General features: G+C 39.9%; 1 protein-coding gene and 1 pseudogene across 2 annotated transcripts in view; both read right to left on the bottom strand.

Annotated features, from left to right (window-relative positions):
• Positions 1-4,040, bottom strand: part of TMEM273 (transmembrane protein 273) — a 32,585-nt gene extending 28,545 nt beyond the window's left edge. For both annotated transcript variants that reach the window (XM_076010228.1, XM_012744569.2), the window contains exon 1: positions 3,921-4,040. In XM_076010228.1, coding sequence (XP_075866343.1) covers positions 3,921-3,966 — 46 coding nt within the window. In that variant the 5' untranslated portion in view covers positions 3,967-4,040. The remainder of the gene's footprint in view (positions 1-3,920) is intronic.
• A 7,534-nt stretch (positions 4,041-11,574) lies between these two features.
• On the bottom strand, positions 11,575-12,398 carry LOC142875680 (small ribosomal subunit protein eS6-like; annotated as a pseudogene).
• Between the last annotated feature and the right edge of the window lie 11,533 nt (positions 12,399-23,931).

The raw sequence follows: 23,931 nt of genomic DNA, 5'->3' as shown, positions 1-23,931 counted from the left end.
GGTGGGCTCTCAGGAAGTGGAATTTTATCTCCTTCCCGAGAAGGAGCTCTGCATGCAAGAGGAAGTGAACTAAGAGCCAAGATGACTCTAAAAGCAATGACAAACAGAAGGGGAAATGTTACCGGCAAGCTATGGTAAGCAAAACAGTGTGACATAATTCCAACAGAGACAGATGCAAAAGGAGACACAGAAGAGGAAGCGCGAACAGCTCAAGCATGTATTAATGGGTACGGAAGAGATGCAGAGTCTATTTGCAGCACAGAATCTTTGTCAAGCAGGGAGAAAGGAAAGGTTAGCACATAAATGATACTAGGAAAATTGATGTTCCATACAGAAAATATTAAAATTAGATCTTTTCTGTAAGCCATACATAAAAACAAATTCCAAATAAATTAAAGACCTAATCATAAAAAATGCAATAACTTAAAGAAAAAAAGAAAAAATGGTTTTTAGACAAGACATAAAAACCAAACACACAAAAAAGGAAAAAACAATAAATTTGATTATATCACATTGAGAGACTTATGCATAGCAAAGGATACCACAAAGATAAAAGATAAACAACATACCCAGAGAAGATGTTAGTAACTCATGAAACAGACAAATAATTAATATCCAGAAAAGACTACATAAAAGACCAGTAATCAAATAGACCTTGGAAGAAAGTTCTATATAACGAGGAATTCATTGAAAAAAGAACTGACTGGCTGATAAATACAGGGAAATGTATATTCTCAGTAGTAAGTAAGAGCCCACAACCTAAAACTTGGAGAAAATATTTTACACCAACTGGCGACAATGGAGAAGTCTGACAATATCAAGTGTGGCCAAGTATGTAGGGGAACAGATATGTCCACGGCAATTCGACAATATCCAATCAAAGGAGAATTGGTACAGCAACCGCCTTCCAGGGTGTCAGCCAGAACACAGCATCATGCAAGTTCTGGGAGGGGGGCCCCGAAAGGGTCAGGAACAACCTAAATTCCATGAGTACAAGAGTGGATAAGCAGACGGATAAACGACAGTGTGCCCACAGGAGTTACAGAGTGGCTGGGATAACGCGTGTGGTCTAATTACAGGATGGTAGAGAGTGCAGCATGTGAACCATGCCGTGGCCGGTTCCTGGGAAGTTTTGAACAGCTACCAGGCGGCACACAAAGGAAGCGCGGCCAACCATGCGGCAGCTCCCTCTGGAGGGGGAGGGGCGAGCAGGACACAGGAAGGGAGCCAGAGGGCTTTAATTCCATCCCTAACATTCTATTTTTTTTTTGATGGATGTGTTGATGTAGCTACCTACTTTTAAATACAGGTATCCAAAGAAAATTAACATTTGTTAATTCATGATGTTGGCTCCATAAATGTTTGTTCCATTAATCTCAGTTTTTAAAAAAATATTTATAGAGTATTCCAAAACTATTTTTTCAAAAACACTCCGGTGTTGCTGTGTGTGGAAAGCAGTGGCCTGGCTTCTCATCCTAGGGCCCTCGCCAGCCCGGTCAGCTGTGTGCTTTGGGAGCGTGGGTGTCACAGGGTGACCGGGCAGATTCATCGGCCATTAAGGAGAAAGCCCAGTTTTTTCTTCACTTGTGTTCAGTTAGCTGTCATGTTATTTTTTGTTCAAAGAAATGTATTTATTGGAGCTAAAAATGTATATGATCATTATGAAAAATTCCAATACAGAGAAACTAAGGTGCCCCATAATCCTTCTTCCTAGAAAGAGTAAGGGATACTCGGAGCCCCATTTTCCAGACTTCCTTCCAGTCAACTTTCAGATAGATCAGCAAACATGTGCCAACCATAACTACAACTACGTAACTCTATAGCTGTCGCTTTGTCACTCCTGTTAAGTCCACGTCAGTTCCTAGGAAGATGTGTCTTTCATCTAAACCTATCGGACATTGTTTGAAACATTAAAGTGTAACTGATTTAGCCAGAGTCCTACTGATACTCACTTTTCTGGATTTCACTGTGGTTTTAGCAGCGCTGAATAATATCCTATTAAATATTTTGGGAGGCCCTTATCCTATTATTTCATTAGGATCAATTCCTAGGGGTAGAATTTCTGGGCAAAAAGTTGTGAATAGCTTGCACTTTGCTACATATTGCCAAATTGCCCTCTGGAAAGATTGGATCAATTAAACCCCTCGAAGTGAGTGCTGACCACGCATCAGACACTGTGCTAAGAGCTTTAAATGTGATAACAGTTTTAATTCTCTCAATAGCCCCATGAGGTAAGTACAAGCATTATCCCCAATTTACAGATGAGAAAACTGAGCACAGAGAGAATGAATAACTTGTGCATGTTCTCCAGGCTGGTAAGGGGCAGAGCAGGGATTAACATGCAGGGAGTCCAGCCCCAGGCACACCCTCCTACCCACTGCATGTCTCTTCTAATGGCATGTGAAAGCACTAGCACGCCAAGATGCTCTGGCCAAATAATCCAAACCTTACTGATAAAATACAGGTAGTGGCGGTGCCTGCTTCGTAGAGCTGTTGTGGGACTGAATGAACTAACGGAAAGTGTTTTGTAGAGTACCTGGCACACCAGAAATACTCAAAATAAAGGAAATGGTGTCATTTCCTTTATTATTTGTGAGCTTGAGCATTTTGAAGGCATGTCTTTTATAATTCTTCAATGAATTGCTTGCTCATAAAATTTGCACATTTTTCATCGGATTTCTGAAATTTAACCTTGTTTTTCCCCACAGGACAGACTGGTTTGCTTATCTAGATAGACGAAAAGCAGAAACAAGGATCAGAGCTCCTCCCACACCCCCTCCCAGGCCGGCACACCGGACTCGCTGCCCGATGCACTCTTGGCTGCTGCTAGCGGTGTCTGCCGTTCCCTCAGGGCTGCTGCCGGGGCACGGAAGCTGACAGGTGCTGTGTCTGTCGTCTGTGTGCTGACTCCCAGAGGCCAAGGTCTTCCTTCTCCTCGGCCTCGTGCGGGCTTCAGGCGGAGCCCTGCTGCCCGCGGGCCTCACTCCGCCCGGCCGGACGCAGCCCGCTGCTCCAAGACGCAGATTTCGTCTGAAGACAGCGGCTTGCCTTGGAGTCTTGGCCCAGGGCAAGTTGTGGGAAAGAAATCTTTGTGTGTATGAGGAACATTTGCTGCTTTTTAGGAAATAGCAGTTGATGTCAAAGGGGACTTTAAAAAGTTGCATGTTTCTCTCTGTCTCTGTCTCAGTGCGTGTTGCTACCATCTCTCTGCGCCTGTCTCTCTCTGGAATTCCTCCTCTCCGTCTGCTTCTCCGGCCTGGGACTCTCCCTCTCCAGCGGCCCTTACTTTTCTGTCGGCCTCTGCCGCTCTCCCTTCTCCCTTCTTCCAACGCACACATGAAAGATGATTTTAAAAACCAAATATGCTCTCGCTCCAGGTAACAAGGAGTCCACTTCACGGCACAGTAACACGGATTCGCCATTGAGGGTGGGGCAGCATCCACATGCCTACGTTTTCTCATTCTATGTAATTATTTTTTTTGACTTGATTAAATTTAACTTAATTCTCTCACAGTCCTAAAAAGTAAGCATTATTATCTCCCATTTCATTGGTGCAGAAACTTACACTCAAGAGAGTGTCAGAAGCTTATTCTAGTTTATTTATAGTCTAGCTTATTCTAGTTCAGCAAATGGAGCCGTAGTTTAAACCCAGATTTTCCCAAATCCCAAGCCCAAAGCTCTTTCTGTCACATGATCCTTCCTATTCATCCTTAGCCCAAAAGCATTTGTAAGTCGCAGCTGAAATGAAACAAACAAGAGCACTGCTCACTGTCAAAGTGAGAGAGGCCATCTGTCCACAGGGACAGATCCATGCTTTAGGGATCGAGCCCCAGCGGGTTAAGGCTCCTCCAGTTGCTTGCTCACTGAGGCCCCCAAGGCCAGAGAAGAGCAAGCCCCCCCACGTCTGCACGCACACTCACCCAGGAGGAGCAGGAGGGCTCTCAGCACGCCGGCCCCTGAGCCCATGCTGGCGCTCTGCTCCTGGTCCTGCAGGCCAGGCACAGTGAACCCTGTGGCCAAGGCTCCGGGGACAGGAACAAAGCCCCACGTGACCGATGGGGAAGGAAGCCACGGCTGCTCAGTTCCTCTCAGCAATCTCTGAGGGCAGGGCTGAGGCAAGCCCCTGTCGCCCTGGGCTCTGCCTGGCGGTGGTGGGCAGCGTGCCCACGATGGGGACTCACCTGCACCCAGTGTCAGCTCTGTGACCCTCACAGCCCGTGTGGCTGGGCGCGGTTACTCGCCCAAAGACCCGTGCTGGTGAGCGTCAGGAGGGCACGGGGGCAAAGCTGGTCTGCCCCGAAGTCGGCCCTGGCAGCAGCCACCCGCCTCGGCAGGACCAGGAAGAACCCTCCAGCCCAGAGCGCGGCCTGGGCACCGTTTGTGCCAGCGACCCTCCCGAGTCTGGGGAGACCCATCGCTCTCTCCTCGGAGTAACAAGTTTAAACGCCCAAGGTAGAGCATATAGGGACTATAAAAGAAATCAGTGGTATTAAAACATAGTCATTAAAATATTTTTTAAAAACCAGATGTGTGGTATAGAAGTACACATGCTGCTTCATGCACACAGTAAGATCTAGTGGCAGATAAAACGGACACCACAGTCTCAACTTAGTGATGAACGCAAACAATATGTGAAGCTGCCTGTGACAGCTGGAGTGTTGATGCGCCACCTGCGATTCCCATGAGGAATGAAGTCACCGCTGGTGCTATCACTGTGCTTTGTTTGCTGCACCTGCACCCGTGTTGGAAGGAAATGTTAAGTTTCTGTCAAGGTCAGAGAACAGAGGTGTGATCGTTTCCTACCCAAGTTCACAGACTCCAGGTCACACGCCCTGCCTGGAGGAAGCTGGCGGTGACACAGGCTCAGCCCGCAGCCTGCAGCCACACGCTCCTGCAGTTCTCCCGTGTGCCTGCACATTGTCAAACGCTTCACTCCACGCACCCACCCCAGCGCACAAGAAATGTCACTTTAAAATATAAATCCACTGAATGACAAGTCTCGAGCCCCCGGGCGCTGCGCTGGCAGATCGGGCTCTTGTGGTTCTTGGGCTCCCTCAGTCACACCCCAGCAGCAGCAGCCCATCCACGGGCTCTTCCTATCTGCCTGGCAGTCTCTTAGAGTGTGACATTGACTCAAGCCCTTCACGACCCTATGAGTTAGTTACTCATGCCGGCCAGCCGCCCTGTGACAGAGGAGGAAACTGAGTCATGGGGGGTGTGGTGCCTAGTCCACACAGGTGAGTGTGAGCACCGGGCTCAGGGCCTCAGCCTACGCGCAGCGCCCTCTCTGCGCGGGCACCGCCCAAGCCGAGGTCGGGCCAGCGGCTGCTGGGTGGCCCGCTAGGTGCTGCAGTGTGGCCGCCGTGGCTCTCAGGTCTCGCGTAAGTGCCGGGCATGAGTGGAGAAGGCTGGTAGTGAGGAACCAGTCTCTCCACCCAGACACACTTTATTCATTTTATTTCATGAAATTAAGATCAGTTTTCACCTGCACAGAGAAACACACTCTCTCTCGTTTCCCCTGGAATGCGTGCATTTTTAAATGTCCCCCAGCTAGTGGAGGCATTTTCAGGAGAAACATCTCACTGTCCTCTAAGAGCACTGGAAGGAAACGCCTGTGCGGACGTGACAGCCCGCACGCTGCAGCTGGGCACGGGGAGCTGCATCCAGACCAGGCCGGGCTCCAGCCATGCCAAGTGGCTCCATTTTTCTGTGAAATCGCTAATTTTCAAATGTTGGCAACTAACTTTAAAATATTTCCGCATGGGGAGCATGAATGCAGACACTGGTGAGAACCTCTCCTCTAGATCTCCTCTGGAAACCCCCGCAGGGGCCCGGCCTGTCCTACAGACGTCGGCAGGAGAAGCATCTGCAGCAACTTCTGCTTTGCACTGGGCCACAGCCTCCTGAGTCCGGAAATGCGGAGCCTGCTACCTGCTGAGAAACAGGCTCAAAATGGCCCATAAGCTGGAGTCTCGCCAGACGACCCGGCACCCCGCCTCCGCGCCCCAGTGTGGCGGCTCCTTTGTCTTCTCCTGCAGTGCGATGTCCCCAGCTTGGGGGTGCCCCGCCCGGTGCACCTATACTGAACGCCCAGCGCAGCCCCCGAGGCTGCTCCGGGGCCGGGCGCAGAGTGGCCACCGCTGGACAGGGAGAGCACGTGGCCAGCACCGACGCCGCGTGGGCACCGGGTAGCGCCCCCGGAATGGGGGAGTCGACTCCCTCCTTGGCTCACACCGGCCCGGCTGGCACAGCCGCCAGCCCAGCAGGCAGGGATGTCATGGGTTACCCACATGGGGAGGTCACCTGCACGGCCAGTCGGAAGAGAGTGAGCCCCGCTCCGCTCCCGCAGCGCCGAGATTCCACTCCTCACTGGGATATGAGGTCCCTCCAGTGCTGCCAAGTGGAGACCCCTCCTCCCCCAGCGCCCTCAGGACCAGCCACGGAGCTCGCAGGATTGTGTGCGCCTTGGTGCAAGTCAGGAGAAACTGCCAAATCCTCCATCTTTGTAGGAGGGTTTTAAAAATGTGAAGACAGGGAAGATTTTACACACAGATTGCTGTACTGGCATTACACACAACTCTGCATCCAATGATTAAAAACAGCCATTCTTCTCAGCATACATGCAACATTTACCCCAAAACAATGGCCACATCTGGACCATGATGTCCCCAAAATTTCAAAGAATAGGTGACATCCAGACCACATTTCCTTACCACAATGCATCTGAATAAGACGACAGCTACAAAAACACATGGTCACATTTCCATAGGTTTAGAAATTTAAAAACATTTCTAAGTAACTCATAGATCAAAGAAAAAATTATAGTGAAAATTAAAAATAGCTTTGAACTGAATGATAATGAAAATGTTGCATGTCAGATTTTGTAGAATACAAGCCAAACTATAATTAGAAGGAAGGGTATAGACGTAAATGCATAGAAAGCAAGGACAGGAAAAGGAATGAGTTGAGCAACCAGTTTGAGAAGTTTGGAAAAGAATAAACTCAGAAGAAAGGAAATAATAAATAAGAGAGCAGAAATGAATGAACCAGAAAACAAAGATACGATAGGGAGAATCAACACATCTTAAAAGTTTCTCTTTAAAAAACTAATAATATGGCAAACTTCTCACAAAATAGATTAAGGAAAAAAGAGAGCAGACACAAATAAATAACATTAAGAATAAAAAGGGAACATAAGTACAGAAAAGGTAGCAATAATGGCATTATTAACAATCTTATGCCAATAAATTTGAAAACCTTGATGAAGTGCACACAATCTCAGGAAAATACAGGTTACTGAAACAGACCTGAAAAAACAAAAAGACAGTGGGTCCTAATACCTTTCAAAAAATTGAATCAGGCCGGGCGCTGTGGCTCACGCCTGTAATCCTAGCTCTTGGGAGGCCGAGGCGGGCGGATTGCTCAAGGTCAGGAGTTCAAAACCAGCCTGAGCAAGAGCGAGACCCCGTCTCTACTATAAATAGAAAGAAATTAATTGGCCAACTGATATATATATAAAAAAATTAGCCGGGCATGGTGGCGCATGCCTGTAGTCCCAGCTACCCAGGAGGCTGAGGCAGCAGGATCACTTGAGCCCAGGAGTCTGAGGTTGCTGTGAGCTAGGCTGACGCCACGGCACTCACTCTAGCCTGGGCAACAAAGCGAGACTCTGTCTCAAAAAAAAAAAAAAAAAAAAAAAAAAAAAAATTGAATCAAATAGTTAAAAATCTTGCCACAAAGAAAATGCCAAGTCAAACTGTTTTACAGAATTTTATAAAAATGTTAGAAACTTTAAGGAGTAGAAAATTCTAATATTAACAAACTAGTTTAGATAATAGAAAAAAAGGAATATTCTCTGACTTATTCTATGAGGACAGTGTAACTTTTTACTGAAGCCAGACAAGAAGACAGTAAGAAAGTAAAAGTATAGCCCAATCTCACTCAAGAACATAGAGGCTAAAATCCTTTTAAAAATTAGCAGATCAAATGCAGTTATGTGCATTTGTGCATATTAAGGGTAAATTATCATGACTAAGTCATTCACCAACTTTAATCGGTTAAAGCAGAAAAAAATTTAATTATCTCAATAGATACTGAAAAGCATTTGATAAAATCCATCACCCATTCATAATCAAAACTCCTAATAAACTAGGACTAGATAAGAACTCCCTTAATCTGATTTAAAAGACCGATATATAACAACAAATATCATTATCATGATGAACCACATAGATGCAATCTCTTTTGAATTAGGAACAAGACAAGATGCTCTTTACCACATTTTCTATTAAATATTGACTGGAGTTCTAGTTAGTGCAGGATTTTTGTTTGTTTTTAAAAAGAATGGTCTCACTGCCTTTTCCTGGGAAAGAAAGAAAATAAAAAAAAAAAAAAATAAAAAGAATGGGAATTAGGAAGGGAACAAAAACCATATTCTCAGTTTATATGTTTGTCTACACAGAAAGCCTCTAAGACTCAAAAATTAATTATTAAAAATAATAATATGGCCAAATACAAGGTCAATATTTTAAACATCGATTTAATTTCTACATAGTAGTAACAAGCAGAAAACATATTTTTTTAAAAATTACACAACCACCATTCCATAATATATACATATTTCTAAACATGTTTATCTAATAAGTACATATAATTTTTATTTGTTAATTATTTGAAACTCTAGTCTTTCTAGATGTTTTTAAACTATATGTTTAAAAGCGTACAACATATGTTAAAAGTAGAGGGCCAGAGTAACCCCCTTTTAAGTGTTTCTTGTTATTTCGTAGGAGTGGGTGCATTTGCGGCATGGATTGTTGAACTTGTTGAACTTGTGTCTTGGAGAGTATGCCCACTGTCACTGGGTGGGGGGCGGGGAGGAGGACGAATGCAGAGAGGGGTTCTGTGCCAGAGAGTTAGATTAGTTCAGATTGCTTAGCCATTGTTCCATGAGTGCATTGTTCTATGAGTTAATGCTGCTGTGTATTATATGATAAACAAATCCCGATGCTCGAGATATGTTAAAAGCAGAGGTAGTAAAATAATCCCTTTATCTATCTCTTTTTGCTAGTTTTTAAGATCTGTCTTTTGGGAGTGACTTTTTTGGGTTTTTGGGGGTTTTTTTGGTTATTTTTGAGACAGTGTCTTGCCCTGTCAACCAGGGCTAGAGTGCCATGGCGTCAGCCTTAGCTCACTGTCACCTCAAACTCCTAGGCTTAAGTGATCCTCCTGCCTCAGCCTCCCGAGTAGCTGGGACTACAGGCATGCGCCACCACACCTGGTCAATTTTTCTATTTTTAGTAGGGATGGCATCTTGCTCTTGCTAAGGCTGATCTCAAACTCCTGACCTCAAGCGCTACTGGGAGTTACATTTGTTTAGAGGTAGCCCTGTACTTAGTCACTGGATTGGGGGAAAAAGAAGAGGAAAGGTGAAGGGACGGGCGAGTATCTCCATATCTAGAAGATGGTTTTAGATTATAACCATCAGTCTATATGTGCATTTTTAGTAAAGTATCTGTGTTTATTGTGGGCAAAGTTCATTATTTTGCAATATCTGAGCTTTGGACGTGTCCTGAGGTGATCATATATGATAAAAAGTAGAACTAGTGAATTAGCCATTTTGTAAGTATCTTTTTCTTGTAATTGATGGAAAAGATGCATCTTGGACTTGGAATTGTTAAAGTACCTGTGAGTGGTGTGTATCAGGACTTGCTGGCTAGGTTGGCAGCAGGGGGGCAGAAGGAAGTATGAAAGGAGAAATGGATGCAGATGTCTTCGTATTTACATTTTTTTTTTAAGACTTTGGTACTAGTTTTAATAATTAACACTTACCCAACAGAACATTTGGAATTGCCTTGCATATAAAAAAAATTGAGGTTGAATAAAATAAAAAATTAAATTTGCTGTGCCTGTCTGTTACATTAAACCTCCTGAGATCTGTAGGATTAATTTGAATCTTTGTGATATTTAGAATTCCAGTATTTTGTTTTCTTCTCTGTAGTCTTCACAACTGTTATTTACCAAACCACTTCCCTTTTAAAAAGTCTATAATGAAAGCTTACATGTTTAGGCTGTATCAAATTATCTTTCTTTTAAAATAACTTTCAGCAATTATACCTTGAAAACTTTAGCCTGTTGCTACTTGTATGTTACAGGATTGATTTCTTGTATTAAACTGCTTAAAGGCATTTTCACAAGACTAACCACAGGAAAAAAGTACCACTAAAAATTTACAGGAAAAAAAAATCACCAGTCTATAAGAAAGACTTAGAAATGCCTAGCATGATTTGTGGCACTAAATGAAACCTTAATCCTGGTAACTTCTAAAAACAATCTTTCAATTTAGTCCAGATTATGTTGGTTTTGCACTATCTTTAGGTGCATGTTGTAGGTTGATTACATGCATGGCTAGTGACTTAACTAATGAACATGAATTAACAGGTCCCCCTAACTTCAGGATACTCAGTTGTTACCCTTTTGCATTTCTGGTGCACATTAGTACAAAATTGGACCTTTATTGTTTCATAGCTACATTCCTTGAAATCAGAGAGTAGGGTGGTTCTCATGTTTTGTGCAATCAACCAGGTACGGCTTAATACTTAACTTCAGAAACTTCAGGGCATATACCAGACTTGTGGCTTTTAAGTTACTGTGGCCTTATCAGTCCTTTTTACTTACTTAATAACACTACAGTTCCCCCTTTTGCTTTTTAAATTCTTCAATTTGTATTCATTGCTAATTAAGATTTTTCTCATGCTATGCAACTTTTTAACACCAAGTAGTAAGAGCAATGAGGATTTTTTACTATTATCAAAGGATCTTATAGTAAAGTGTGGGGCCCTATGCCTCAATCAGCATTTTAGCCAGACCCCTAGGTGATTCATATGTACATTTAGATTGTGAAACACTGCTTTAGGCTCTGCATATTACCTTTCGTTCAAATAGATACTAACTATAGCAAATAAGGAGCTTGTATTACATCCATCAGCCATAAAACCTACTGTGCCTTAGGATCCTGCTATTGTCTATGTTAGAATAGTTATTATAGAAACTATGGCACATTAAGAAAAAACATACGAATACTTTGCCTTTGTTCATTTTTCATTGATGCTAGAGTGTTCTTACGTAGGCGCAGTCACCTTTCCAAAATGTGAAAGAGAAAAACACAACGATTCACTAGAATTGAAAGGCTTTGTTAATACAATAAATTTGCACTGGTTTAAAAAAAGCTTTGAAGTGTTTAAAAACGGTATCCATTAAAACCATGCCTTAACAAGCTATCTTTTAAAGAATATGACATGTCCATCTTTACAAGGGCACTTTTTATGTATTATTGTGTATAGATGTTTTGAAAAGCTATATTCCTCAAAATAAACTGTATAAAAAGTGTAGTCCTAGTCATTTATTCCCCTTAAGCTGTTTGATGCCTTTCTGAAAAGGCAGATGTCTTACACCAGGAATCTTTTCCTGAGCCACCCATTCTCTCAAAAGAAACCCTTTATCCTTGCCATCTATCTCTTCTACCGCTGAAGTCTGTCTGATTCTGTCCACCACCGGATTGCTGCACACATTTTCTTTCTAACTTTATCATCAATGAAAAAGCAGTAAAGCAGATATAGGATATGGTCTTATTTATTATTTAACTCAAAAAATCTTACTTTTGGCTCGACTCAGACTTAGAAGTAGATGCTCTCAGAGGGGACAGCCTGCGTCTCTTGGCAATCTGTTCCTGGCGCTTTTCTTTGGCCTCCTTCATTCTCTTGGCCAAAAGTTTAGCATATTCTGCAGCCTCTTCCTTATTTTTCTTAGTGCGCTGCTTCTTCAGAGCAATACGCCGGCGTTTATGTGGCAGGACACGTGGAGTTACAAGTCGCCGAATCTTGGGTGCTTTGGTCCTAGGTTTCTTACCTTCTTTATTTAAGGGCTTCCTCACAACATACTGGCGAGCATCATCTTCTTTAGACAGATTGAAGAGTTTGCGGATTCTGCTAGCTCTTTGGGGCCCCAGACGACGAGGTACTGTAGTATCAGTCAGTCCAGGGATATCCTTCTGTCCTTTTTTTACAATGACCAAGTTGAGAACACTCAGGTTGGCATCCACAATACAACCACGAACAGATTTGCGCTTTCTTTCTCCAGTTCTCCGTGGTCTGTAACAGGAATGCCCCTTACTCAGTAGCAGGCGAACACAGCCATGGGTCAAGACACCCTGCCTCATGGGGAAACCTTGCTTGTCGTTCCCACCACTGATTCGGACCCCGTAATCCTTCCCTTCTTCACCCAGGCGTCGGCAGCAACTTCCGTGGCCATGCGCTTCTCATAGAAAGTACGAGGTTTGCGTTCACGTCCACTGCAGTGAGTTTCTGGCAGCCGGTGGCCGGGAAGGAGATACTCAGCTTCATCGTGAAGCAGCTGATTGCCTCGAGGAGCCACGAAAAAGAGCCGTATTTACATTTTATGATGGCCATTGATGTAAGTGCCTCTCTCTGGCTACACTATAAGAACATATTCAGTAATTCAGCAGAAACTTACCTTCTAGCTAATACTTTAATGGTATAGATCTGATAATGAATTCTCTTAGAAACATTACACTTAGTATACTCTGTTGCTTTATGTTTGGTTTTAAATCGAGCATTAAGGGAATGCAGTATTTTAATTGGAACTCTGCCAGTACTTTTATCTGGAAGTCTGTGGCCATTTTTGTCTTTTATGAAATTTTCATCCTGAAAAAGACAGGATTACATTTTTTTAACAGATTGAGTGGGTGTAGGGTATTCTTGGTTATCAAAATACTCACATAGCTTTGGGATTTTGGATTGGTAAATATTCATGATGTGTGAAAAAGCATGATACATTCCGTACTATCCCAATCCCATAACATTGGATGTTGCGTGTGTCAGGATCTAGAAGGACACGTCAGACTGTGAACTGCTCGTGACTGTGCATGACTTTGTTCTTTGCTTCTTGTGTTTTTCAGTTTCCTACACTGCACATATTAACATTTAAAAAATAAAGGTTATTTTAAAACTTCAAAACTAAAGAAATAAACAAATATTTATTGTAATCATAATGAATTATAATTATTTTATAAATAAAATAAATCATAAATGAATTAAATTATTTTATAAATAAATAAAAAATTTACTTATAACAATAATTATTATTATACCACCAACAACAAAATGTATATACATATCTATGGAATATAACAAATATATCATACATTTATTTTATTTACATATATGTATAATGAAACTAACAGAGGTTGCTCAAGACACATGTGGGGAAAATGTTAGTGCACAGCATTGAAGAAGACCTAAACAAAAGTGTGTTAATCATGGGTAGGAAAACTAAAAAATTGTAAAGACATCAGTTCTTCTCAAGTTGCCTCTAGTGTTACTACAGTCTTACATTCACCTTATTAGCAGTCAGAGAAACGCACATCAAGACCACAGTGAGATACATTTTATACTTTTCAGATAAACAATAATATAAATCTTGGCTAATGCTAAAATTAAGTGAGAATGTGAAAAAATACGGTTATATAACATCAACAATTTTCTATTCTTTGATAAAGTAAAGATTAGTATATCCCATGGTCCAGCAGTACCTGCTGGAAATACACCCAGGACTCCCACACATGAGCATTCAGAGGTAGAGAAAAGAATATTTATAGAGCGTAATTCATAATAACAAAGAAGACCTTGAAGGAACCGTAAAGTCCATCAATAGGAGAATGGGTAAAGAATTTGTGACAAATTTTTACAAGGGAATATTACATAGCTATTATATAAAAATGAATAAATGACAGCAACATAGAATAATTTGGATAAATCTTAGATAGCATTATGTTTTAAATCAAATTGCAAAAGATGACAGAATGATTCCATTTTCACAAAATACAGAAATGATAAAGGGTATAGAGATACACATATTGGGCTGTCCGGAAAGCATCCAGCCATTGTTAATATGTATTTTTCATATTATATGGCTGGATTCTTTCCGACAGCCTTTGTATATTTTTCATTGAATAGTATTTTTTAAAATATAGATAATGATAAACCCAAAAATCAGGAGGGGATTTTCATTCAGAGCAAGGCAGAGAAAGGAGACAGGGAAAGGGTACACAGTAGGATGCAGAGGTAATGTTCTAGCTCTTTAAGTAAGAAGTGGGTGCATGGATGTTCATTTTGTTGTTATGCTTTATTAATAGAAAGACCATATGCTGAGTTTTTCCTAGACAAGTCCTTGGGTTATGCCCATTATTTTAGTGCAATTATAACATCCCCTTGCTTGCCCAAAGGTTTGACAGAAGTCCTGGTTTGGGTGATAAATTATTTAGTCTCCTTACTCATAGCCCACATATCATAAAGAATTTGATATTTAGTAAAGATTACATAATTTAAATGTACTTAAAACAAATATCAATACTAGCAAGGTTGTGTTGATACAAATTTTAATGGTTTTGCTCATTCTGGCAATAAATATGAGCAGCTTTAAAAGTTTACCCCAATTTTGAACCATTAATCCCACTTTAAGGAACATAGCTTAAGTAAGTGATGGAACAAATGTATAAGGATGACTATATAGGATGCTCACCTCAGAATCATTGAAAATTGAAATTCAAAACATTCTTGTCATATTTCACTTAGTAGAATAGGCAAGAATGGAAAAACAAGCACCACATGCACTCACCATCAAATTGGTACTAACCAATCAACCCTTATGTGCACATATAGTAGTAACATTCATTTCGCGTCAGGCAGGTGGGTGGGGAGGAGGGATGGGTATATTCACACGTAATGGGTATGGTGTGCACTGTCTGGGGGATGGACACGCTTGTAGCTCTGATTCGGTTGAACAAAGGCAATATATGTAAGCTAAACGTTTGTATCCCTGTAATATTCTGAAATCAAAACAATTTACAAAAAATCAAAACAAGTAAAAGACAGGAACCAACCTAAACTGGTACATGGCTAATGAAATAGCAAGCAGACAGGAGGGTGTGTACCAGCAAATGAGAGTTCTTTTATCCTCAACATCTTGCTTGACTCTCAGGAAGCAAATTGGTGCAGACACCTGCGTCCACGCAAAGAAGAAAGGTGAAGGCCACGAGCACACACAGCCAGTGTTTGCAGCCCACTTGTCCAAGACTTTTGCAATTAAGGAACTATGTGACCTTGGACCACAGTTAGCAGAAGTAATAAGGTAAAGTAAGGATATGTGTACATTTAGGGAGGTCTAGAGGGAATCTGATACATAAATGTGACCCGATCTTACCATAAATACATATATATGTGTTGTTGTTTTAATATTATTTCCTGATTATAAAAATTCTATTTATGCCTTTACATACACATGCCTTAATTTCTTTCTCTACCTCTGCATGGCTGTGCACACTTCTGTTACTGACCCAAGAATAATATTGTGGTTCTAAATTTTTCTCAAATATGGCCAGGTCATAATAAAAAGTATGAAGTCCATTAAGGTATTAATGCAAATTTCATTATTAAAGTAATAAATCTTGGAATAATGAAACTACTAAAACCCAAGAGTAACTTTCACCTTCAATTTTTGTTGAGTGCCCCCTGGGAGCTCAGGAGCTGGTCCTCTACTGGCCAATTTTGGGGAAGCCATAGACCCAACCCGTGCTCAGTAATGCAGAGGGCTAGCACCCAGGAGGCCTGGCTCAGGGGCTTCTGGCAGGGTAAACTGAGGCACAGCTTTCTGCGAACCCAGTTCAAAGGGAGCTCAGAGGACAGGGCAGTTTTTTCAGTCTGGGAAACCAATTTCATCCACACTTGGCCATCTGAAAGCTGTGTGATGATTAGTCAACTATGGTCCTTACAGTCTTTTCTTATTGTTGAAAACAGGACCTTCATTCTCAGTCTTATCTCTTAGAATGTTGCAAAAATTCTCATTTTCCAAATTTGAAGACCAACAAAAATGGGAACCATCCAGATAGATGCCTGCTTCTTGACTTTGGCCTTGAGTAAAGCTATTTGGGCATCTGACATGATGTAGGAAGCTTCTTAGAGAACACTACCAAATACTGGGGGTCTCACACCCCCACCTCATTCTCAGGAGGATTTAACATTTTCCTTAGCTTCTCTGCCTAGGACATGAGCCTCGAGTCATCCACAAATACTCAGTTTGGATTGGATTCTGCCTTGGAATTCAAAGACTTAAGTAAAAACAATAATTTCTTTTATATGAAAAACTGTCATCTTATAAATAAGGATTCTGAAAATGGATCGACATGAAAAATTTCTTCTTACCTACACAAACGCAAAGACCTATCTTCTTGGGTAAAATTCCCAACAGGATATATTGTTTACTAAGCAGTAAGACTTGGAATGGGGAAGAAGGCAACAATTTTAGAGAAAGTTACAATGTTGGAACTGAGTCAGGCTTTTTACAGTCAGATATAATGCAGTGATTAACTGCAAAGACTCAGGGGCCGGATGGCATTGACCCTAAACTTACCCTGTGTCTTTGTTTCTTCTTTTGTATTAATAAAAGAGAAATGAAAATGTACTCATAGGGTTGTTATGAGGATTAAGTGAATCAATACGTGTAAGCCTCTTGAATAAGACTGGCACATGATAAATGTGTGTGGTGTGGATGCAATCATTGTTATTTTTTGTAATGCTGATTTATAAAACTCAACTCCATTTTGGGTAACCTACAAAATGAATACTGCAAGTCTGTACAGGAAGATATAAAGGGTGACTTAAATAAAGGAAGCGTTACCACAGGTTTCTGAATAGACTGGCGTAGGGTCCCTGGCAGGCCAGCAAAGGGCTTCTATGCAAGAAGAGAGAGAATGGATGAATTCCCAGGGTCTGCACTGAACACACGAGAAACCCTTGAGGAGACAGAGGTGGCTGGGCTTCAGCCTGTACAGGCGGGCAGCGGCTGCCTGGAGCTAGAGGCCCAGGTGCCATCCGGTGGGCAGGTGGTGAGCTCACATCAGGGAGCACAGGAGACCGGCACCAGCAGGTGGCTGCCAACCGCCTGCCCCTGAGCACTTTCTAACACTGTCTCCACCTTCCCACACTCACTTGCACAGCATTGTGCCGTGAGATATTGACACCCAAGAGCAGGGCCAAGCGCAGCTACAGAGCAACCCCATGAGGGCCCATAAACGTCAAGGTTCCGGGGCAGGGAAAAGGTGTGCAAATAAGCAGTGCTTGGGCCCAGGTGGGAAAGGCGCAGGCGACAGCTCCCCAGCACGCTCCCAGCTCCCTCAAAGAGGCCCCAGCGGGGCTGGGACGGTGCTGCAGCAGCACGGGTCACCAAGCCCACAGCTGATCATCCTAAACCCAGGTGAGTTCCCAGGGGGAGGTGACGACACACCTGAAATGCACAAGAACAAAGCAAGAAAATTAAAAAACTAAACATATGACAGCAGAGGAATTAGAGTTAACAGAGCAGGAGGAAAACCCCAATAATTTAGCGTGCGCGCGCGCACACACACACGCACACACAGGAGAGGGTATTGGAAACATGAAGCAGAAACAAACGAATTAGGAAATAGAATGACGGCGGAGTCACTAGTATGAAAGTATGCAGATAAGGAACACAGTCAAGGAGATAAACAAAGGAAAGAATACGGCAGAGCAATTCATTAGTGACTCTGAAAGAACAGCTTTTCCTGAAAGCGCTCAGAGTCATCAGAAAGAAGAAAGGAATGTGGGAAGAATAAAATAGATGTCAAGAAGTTTGGAGCAAAAGTGTCAACATGACATCACTGGAAAGTTGGAAGAGGACAAAAAAAAAATGGAGAGGGAAGGAATATTTGAAGAAATAATAAATACAATTTCTCAGAAATAAAGATTAAAGATTTCAGACAGAAATGGTTCAAGGAATCTTTAAAAAGGATATAAAAGAGAGGGGGAAATATCTGTATATATTTTATTAAAATTTAATATCACAGAAAAAATGGAAAATTCTAAGAGGTTTAAGAGAGAAAATGAACATCACTGACAGAGAAAAATGAATCAGAATATATGTGAAGTAAAAGGACTTGAAACCAAGAATTCTATATTCAGCCAAACTCTCATTTAAATGCAAAAAATAAAATAAAGATATTTTTGGTCATGCAAAACTTCTGAATCTCTTTGAAAACACTCAGAAGAAATACTCTAGCAAAAGAGAAATTCAAGAAGCCGAAGAAAGATACTAAAAGTTAGTGTTAAAAAAAATTTTTAAGGCTGTTGTTCAAATGTGGGATTATCAAAAGAATGGAGAAAATATATACATATTTAAAAAATCCCTCTTTTCTCCATTTTAATTTCCCTACTATTTTGATTTTTAAGATGATTATGGAGATACAAGCACGCATATTTTCAGAATTAAAATTCTATACGACATTGATATGGGAGGTTGGAGGTAAGAGACTGGAGGACATCAGATGGAAGTTATCATATGCTAAATGAATTAATTTATTCCAAAACAGAAAGGTATTGACAAGCTCAAGAAATTGAGGGGTAGAAAAATCACAGGGATGGATCATGATAGGTCAGGGATGAAACCTCAGAATCATAAAAACAGGCTATTTAAATTTTAAATGAACAAAACTCAGTCTGACGCAAGTGGAAGATGGGTACCACATGAATTAAATGAGCGTCAGAAGAGAAACCATCTCGAAGTCTGCCTTTCTTTGCTGTCACGACATAAAGGTGAACCATTTCTACACTGTATTGTTATGTGTGATGAAAAATGGATTCCTTCTGACAATAGCAAGCATTTGGCACAATGGTCGGATAAAGATGAAGTGCTAAAACCCAGTTCAAAATTGAATATTCATCAAAAAAAGCTAATGGTGTCTATTTGGTGGTCCGGTGCTGGTATTATCCACTACGGTTCATGAAACCTGGTCAGTCAATTACGGTGGATGTCTACTGCAACCAATTGAACAAAACGAGGAGGATGCTTGTGATTAAGCAGCCGAGATTGGCCAATAGGCCAATCCTCCTGCAAGACGATGCTTGACCACATGGTGCAACAACGCTGCTCAAACTACAGAGGCTGGACTTGGAAACTCTGTCATCCCCTGTGTTCACCAGGTCTTGCACCCACTGCCTACTGTTCCTTCCAAGCTTTGGACCACTTCTTGCAAGAAAAAAAATATTCATTTCTCAACAAGCTGTGGAAAACGCCTTTTGCAATTTCATCAACACTCGCTCTCCAGGCTTCTTTGCTACTGGCATAAACAAGCTGCCGTTAAGATGGCAAAACTGTGTGGACAGTTTAGGCACAGACTTTGATTAATTGTACTGCTTCTTGTTTGAGATATAATAAACTACACTTTTGATTCAAAATCAGACATTTCATATTTAATGACTTATGGATAAGCTTATACTAATTCATTTATACTCAACAAAAAGAGAATACAAATTTTGTGACATGTTATTTTCTCTTACATTTCATTGGCAAGAACTTCATCATATGACCACACGTAACTACAAAGAGGCTGGGAAATGTTATCTTTCATCCTAATGTCCTAGGTAAAGTTGAGAGTTTTATTACTAAGGTAAAAGGGGAGAAAAGAGGCATACAATAGAAATAATTAACAAAACACTGGTTACTTACAAAGATTAATACAATGGATCACTAGCAAGATTTATCAGGGAGAGAGGAGAAATAACATATAAATATATAAGATATTATGACAAAATTGAGAGTTTTTAAAAAAATTATGAAGATTTACATTAATATAATTAAAAGCCTCAAAGAAATGAACAAAAACTGGTAAAAATAGAAAATATCAAAATTAGAATAAAAATAAATAGACAATTTAAAGATACAATGGCCATGAAAAAATTGAAAAGGTAATCAAAGACATTATTCCTTTAAAAAATCCATGTTTAGATGGCCTTATAAGTGGGCTCTACCAAATTTTACAGGAACAAATATTTCTTACACAAATTTTTACAAAGAAAAAATGGAGGAAAACCTACTCTATTCATTTTAATAAAAGCTCATATCGTCTGGGTGCCAAAGCCAACAAAGAGAAGTACAAAAAAAGATATTCACGTATGAATATATATAATATAAAATATTAACAAATCAAATTCTACCACTCATTTAAGAAAACTAATAAACTATATCAAATACAGTTTATTCAAGAAATTCAAGAATGGTTTGAAATTAGGAAATCTACCAATGTTATTTACTGTATCTGTGGATCAAAGGACAAAAATATATGATTATCTGAATAGATGCATAAAATATATTTAATAAAGTTCAATACTTGTTTATGGTTTTTAAAAACAAAAAAAAGTTCTTGGTGTTGAAAAGGAAGAAACAAAATTGTCATTACTTCCAAATGAAATAATTATCTGAATAGAAATCTCAACAGAATTAGTATACAATAATGAAAATTAATAAAGGAGCCAAGCCAGATATTTGAACACAAAGCAACTATATAAAGCAATAGCAGCAAAAATAAATTTAAAAATCTATGCAAATATTAAGATACCATTCGCAATAGCAACTTCAATTGCATATTATCTAGAAACTTACTTAATGACGAATGCACAACTCATTTATGGAGACATATAAATCTCCAGTGAATAACATTAAAGAAGACCTGAATAAATGCAAAGAACAGCACATTTACATATGGGACAGTTTAACATTATAAAGATGATAGCTCTCTGAAATGTATAGATTCAATATAATGACAATAAAAATCCCAGATGAAATTTTAGGAGCTTCATATACTGAGTTTAAATCCAATATAGAAAAATACAAGCCTATGAGTAAGTATATTTTTAAAGAGTGTAGGGTAGGGGTGAGGATTGTTGGTGGAGGGGAACTTGCTCTGCCAGATATCAACACCTGCTAAGTAATAGTGAGAGTAATGAAAGATGATGATGATGATGATGATGACAATTCCTTTATATAGTAAAATGTTTTTTTGTTGCTCTTTACTCCTTCCTACATCTGTAAGTCCATCTGGGAGCATTTTCCTTCTTCTTGAAGAATGCTTTTGTATTAATATATTTTTCAATGTGAGTATGCAGGTGACAAATTCTCTTATTTTTTCCCTGAAAGAGCCTTTATTTCATTTTCATTTATATAAGATTTTTTGCTTAATATTGCTGGAATTAAACATGAGCAATAATTTTCCTTTACCACTCTAAATATATTATTTTATTGACTTTTATTATTTTGTTTAAAAGCTATCTGCAGTGGAAGATCCAAGTTTTGTGTGTTCTGAAGAGTATAAAATTTAGGAGAGTTGATTTAAGAAAAAGAACACAAAATCAGGTTTAAAAGTGCACATTTACTTAGAATGAGAGAAGAAATCACAGAAAATTACAAATTTATAAAATTTGTAAAAGCTAAACATGCTACAAACATCAAAAATCTTAAAAATCAAAATATTATTTTTATTAACGGCATGACAAGACTATACAATACTTTTTCTCCATTTTTTGCTACATATTCTTTTATGTCTCTTTTTATAACTATTTTTATAGAAAGTTTCTACTAACATAATTAAAATTTATTTTTTGTTGCTGATTATTTATGAAAAGTTTCTTTAGCACCACTCTTACTAGTAATGCAGCCAAAAAAAAAAAAAAACTTTATGATTGTTGCCGAAATTGGGAAAACCCCTATCAAGTTTCTTTCATATTTACAAGGTATAAGATTTGGAAGAATTTCCATAGACTAGATTCTGGATTCTGTATGTTTCAGATTTTTTGTTTGTTTGCTTGCATGTTTTTCTCTACTACCCACATACTTCCATTGCTAACCAGCATGGGCACATTGGTAGTTAGATGCAATCTATGACCCTGCACCTTTGTGTCATTGTGAGTGACCACAATAGGCAGTAGAAGAGTAGTACTGAGAACTGTTTCTGTATCTTAATGATATATGTGAAGGTAACCAAGAACCATATAACTATATCCCATTAAACCAAAACTAAATGAATCTCTCAACTCAACTTCACCTTCACCTGACCCCCCTAAATCCTAGAACTACTTTAACCCAGTCCATCAAAGTGTCTAGTACATGGAGAGAAATTGGAGTGGGAAAGGAGTGGTCTTAATCAGTTAACATTAAAATTTCTTACCCGCAAGTTCTCTAAAAGGCTTTAACCATGTAAACAAATGTCCCAGAAGAGTCCATGCAAGTGAAGAACTCTCAAGTTTAAGCCTTATTGCTGCCACAAAAATCCATCTATGGCAATCTTATCGTCACTCTTTTGAAGATAATTTTTCTTCTCTTTCTGTCTATGACTATTCTTTTCCTTTGTCTTTCACTTTCAACAGTTTTACTCTGATATGCCTAAGTAAGATTTTCTTTTGATTTATTGTGCTTGGAATTTTTAGAACTTCTTGAATATATGGCTTGATATTTTGTGTTAGTTTTAGAAAATTCTTAGCCATTATCTCTTAAAATATTTTTTCTGTTTAATTCTCTTTATCCTCTCCTTCTGGTACTCTAGAATTTTCATTTGATTAAAATTTATCAAAAGAATCATTTCATTAATCCTTTTTTATACTTTTTAGTTCTCTGCCAAGATTTACAATCTTATATTTTATTTCTTATACAAAGTAAACATAGTTCTTCCAAAGTCTATATTCTGGTAGCTTTATTTCCTGGACCAACTATGGGTCTGTTTCTATTGCCTATTGTTTCTCTCATGTGTGTGTGCACACACACAGACACACTTTACTGTCTTCTCGTGTGCCTGCTTGTTATTTTTTAATGAGTCTTTGACATTGTAAAAACAATTATAGAAGTAAAATAATTTTAAGCTGAGGACTATGATATCTTCCTCCAAATGGATTCATGTTGCTTCTGACAGTCTTGTAGGTTTCCCTAGCAAAACTGCAACCCCTAAATATGATTTCAGAGATTGTGATAAATTAAAGCTGGCCTTTGGTCCTTTTGAGGGCCAATTTGTTTCCAGTTCACCATTCTCCTAGGGATTAGTCCTTTAGCATACTGACCTAAGGTTGGGAGGATTACCAGCATTCCTCTTCCTTGGCAGGTTCTGCATTCTACCCCCTCAAAGCTACTCACTGCTTTACTCACTTCTCAGCCTCTCAGCCACCTCTCCTGGCATTGAAAGATGCCTCTGGAAAAACAACTTTTCAAATGCCAGGTTCATTTTTGCCTTTCATCTCCTAGATATTATTCTCATAATTCCATATTACCTTATTAGCTCTCTGATATCTTTAAGTAGATGTTTAAAAAATGTATTTTGTCTAACTTTTCTAGTCATTCTTAATGGGAAGAAATATTTAAATTACCTCGTCTATATTCCTGAAAGTCCAAGTCTCCCAAAGCCAAACCTGTTGCACTACAATACTTATAACTATGGTAGTATTTTCAAAGCTTTCTATTCACAGAGATTAAAGACTGCAAACAGATTTCGTAAAATTGCCAACCAGCTGCTGACTATTTAAAACAGTCTGATTATTTATATTAGCATGGATTGATCAAATCATTGAACCCTTTTAAAATAGAAGTTCAACCAAGCATGGTGGTGTGCACCTGTAGTCTTAGCTACTTGGGAAGCTGGAGCAGGAGGATCACTTGAGCCCAGGAGTTTGAGGCTGCAATGAGCTATGATTGCACCACTGAATTCCAACTTGGGAAGCATATTGAGACTCTGTCTCTAAAAAAATAGTATTCTAGAAATTCAGGCCACCATTCCTAAGTAATCTTCTGATAGCAAGTCTTCCTCTAACCTATAGAAAAATAAGCTAAGATTTTTAAAGCCAACCAGAGCTTGGAATGCACATGCACACCTAAGTTCATCGTCTAAAGCTTTGCCCTTCTCCTCCTATGCACAATGCTTCTGCTTCCAGAGATCCCAGACTCAGAGCACCTGCCCAGTGTCAGTCTGCCCTCACCTTTCCCAGAATTTTTTACATAAGGTGATCTCAACCGACATGCTTTCTCCCT

This window comes from Microcebus murinus, chromosome 14, assembly GCF_040939455.1.
Source record: "Microcebus murinus isolate Inina chromosome 14, M.murinus_Inina_mat1.0, whole genome shotgun sequence".
NCBI lineage: Eukaryota > Metazoa > Chordata > Mammalia > Primates > Cheirogaleidae > Microcebus > Microcebus murinus.
The sequence above is the reverse complement of the archived record's forward strand: the minus strand, read 5'-3'. Positions and strand labels throughout refer to the sequence as shown.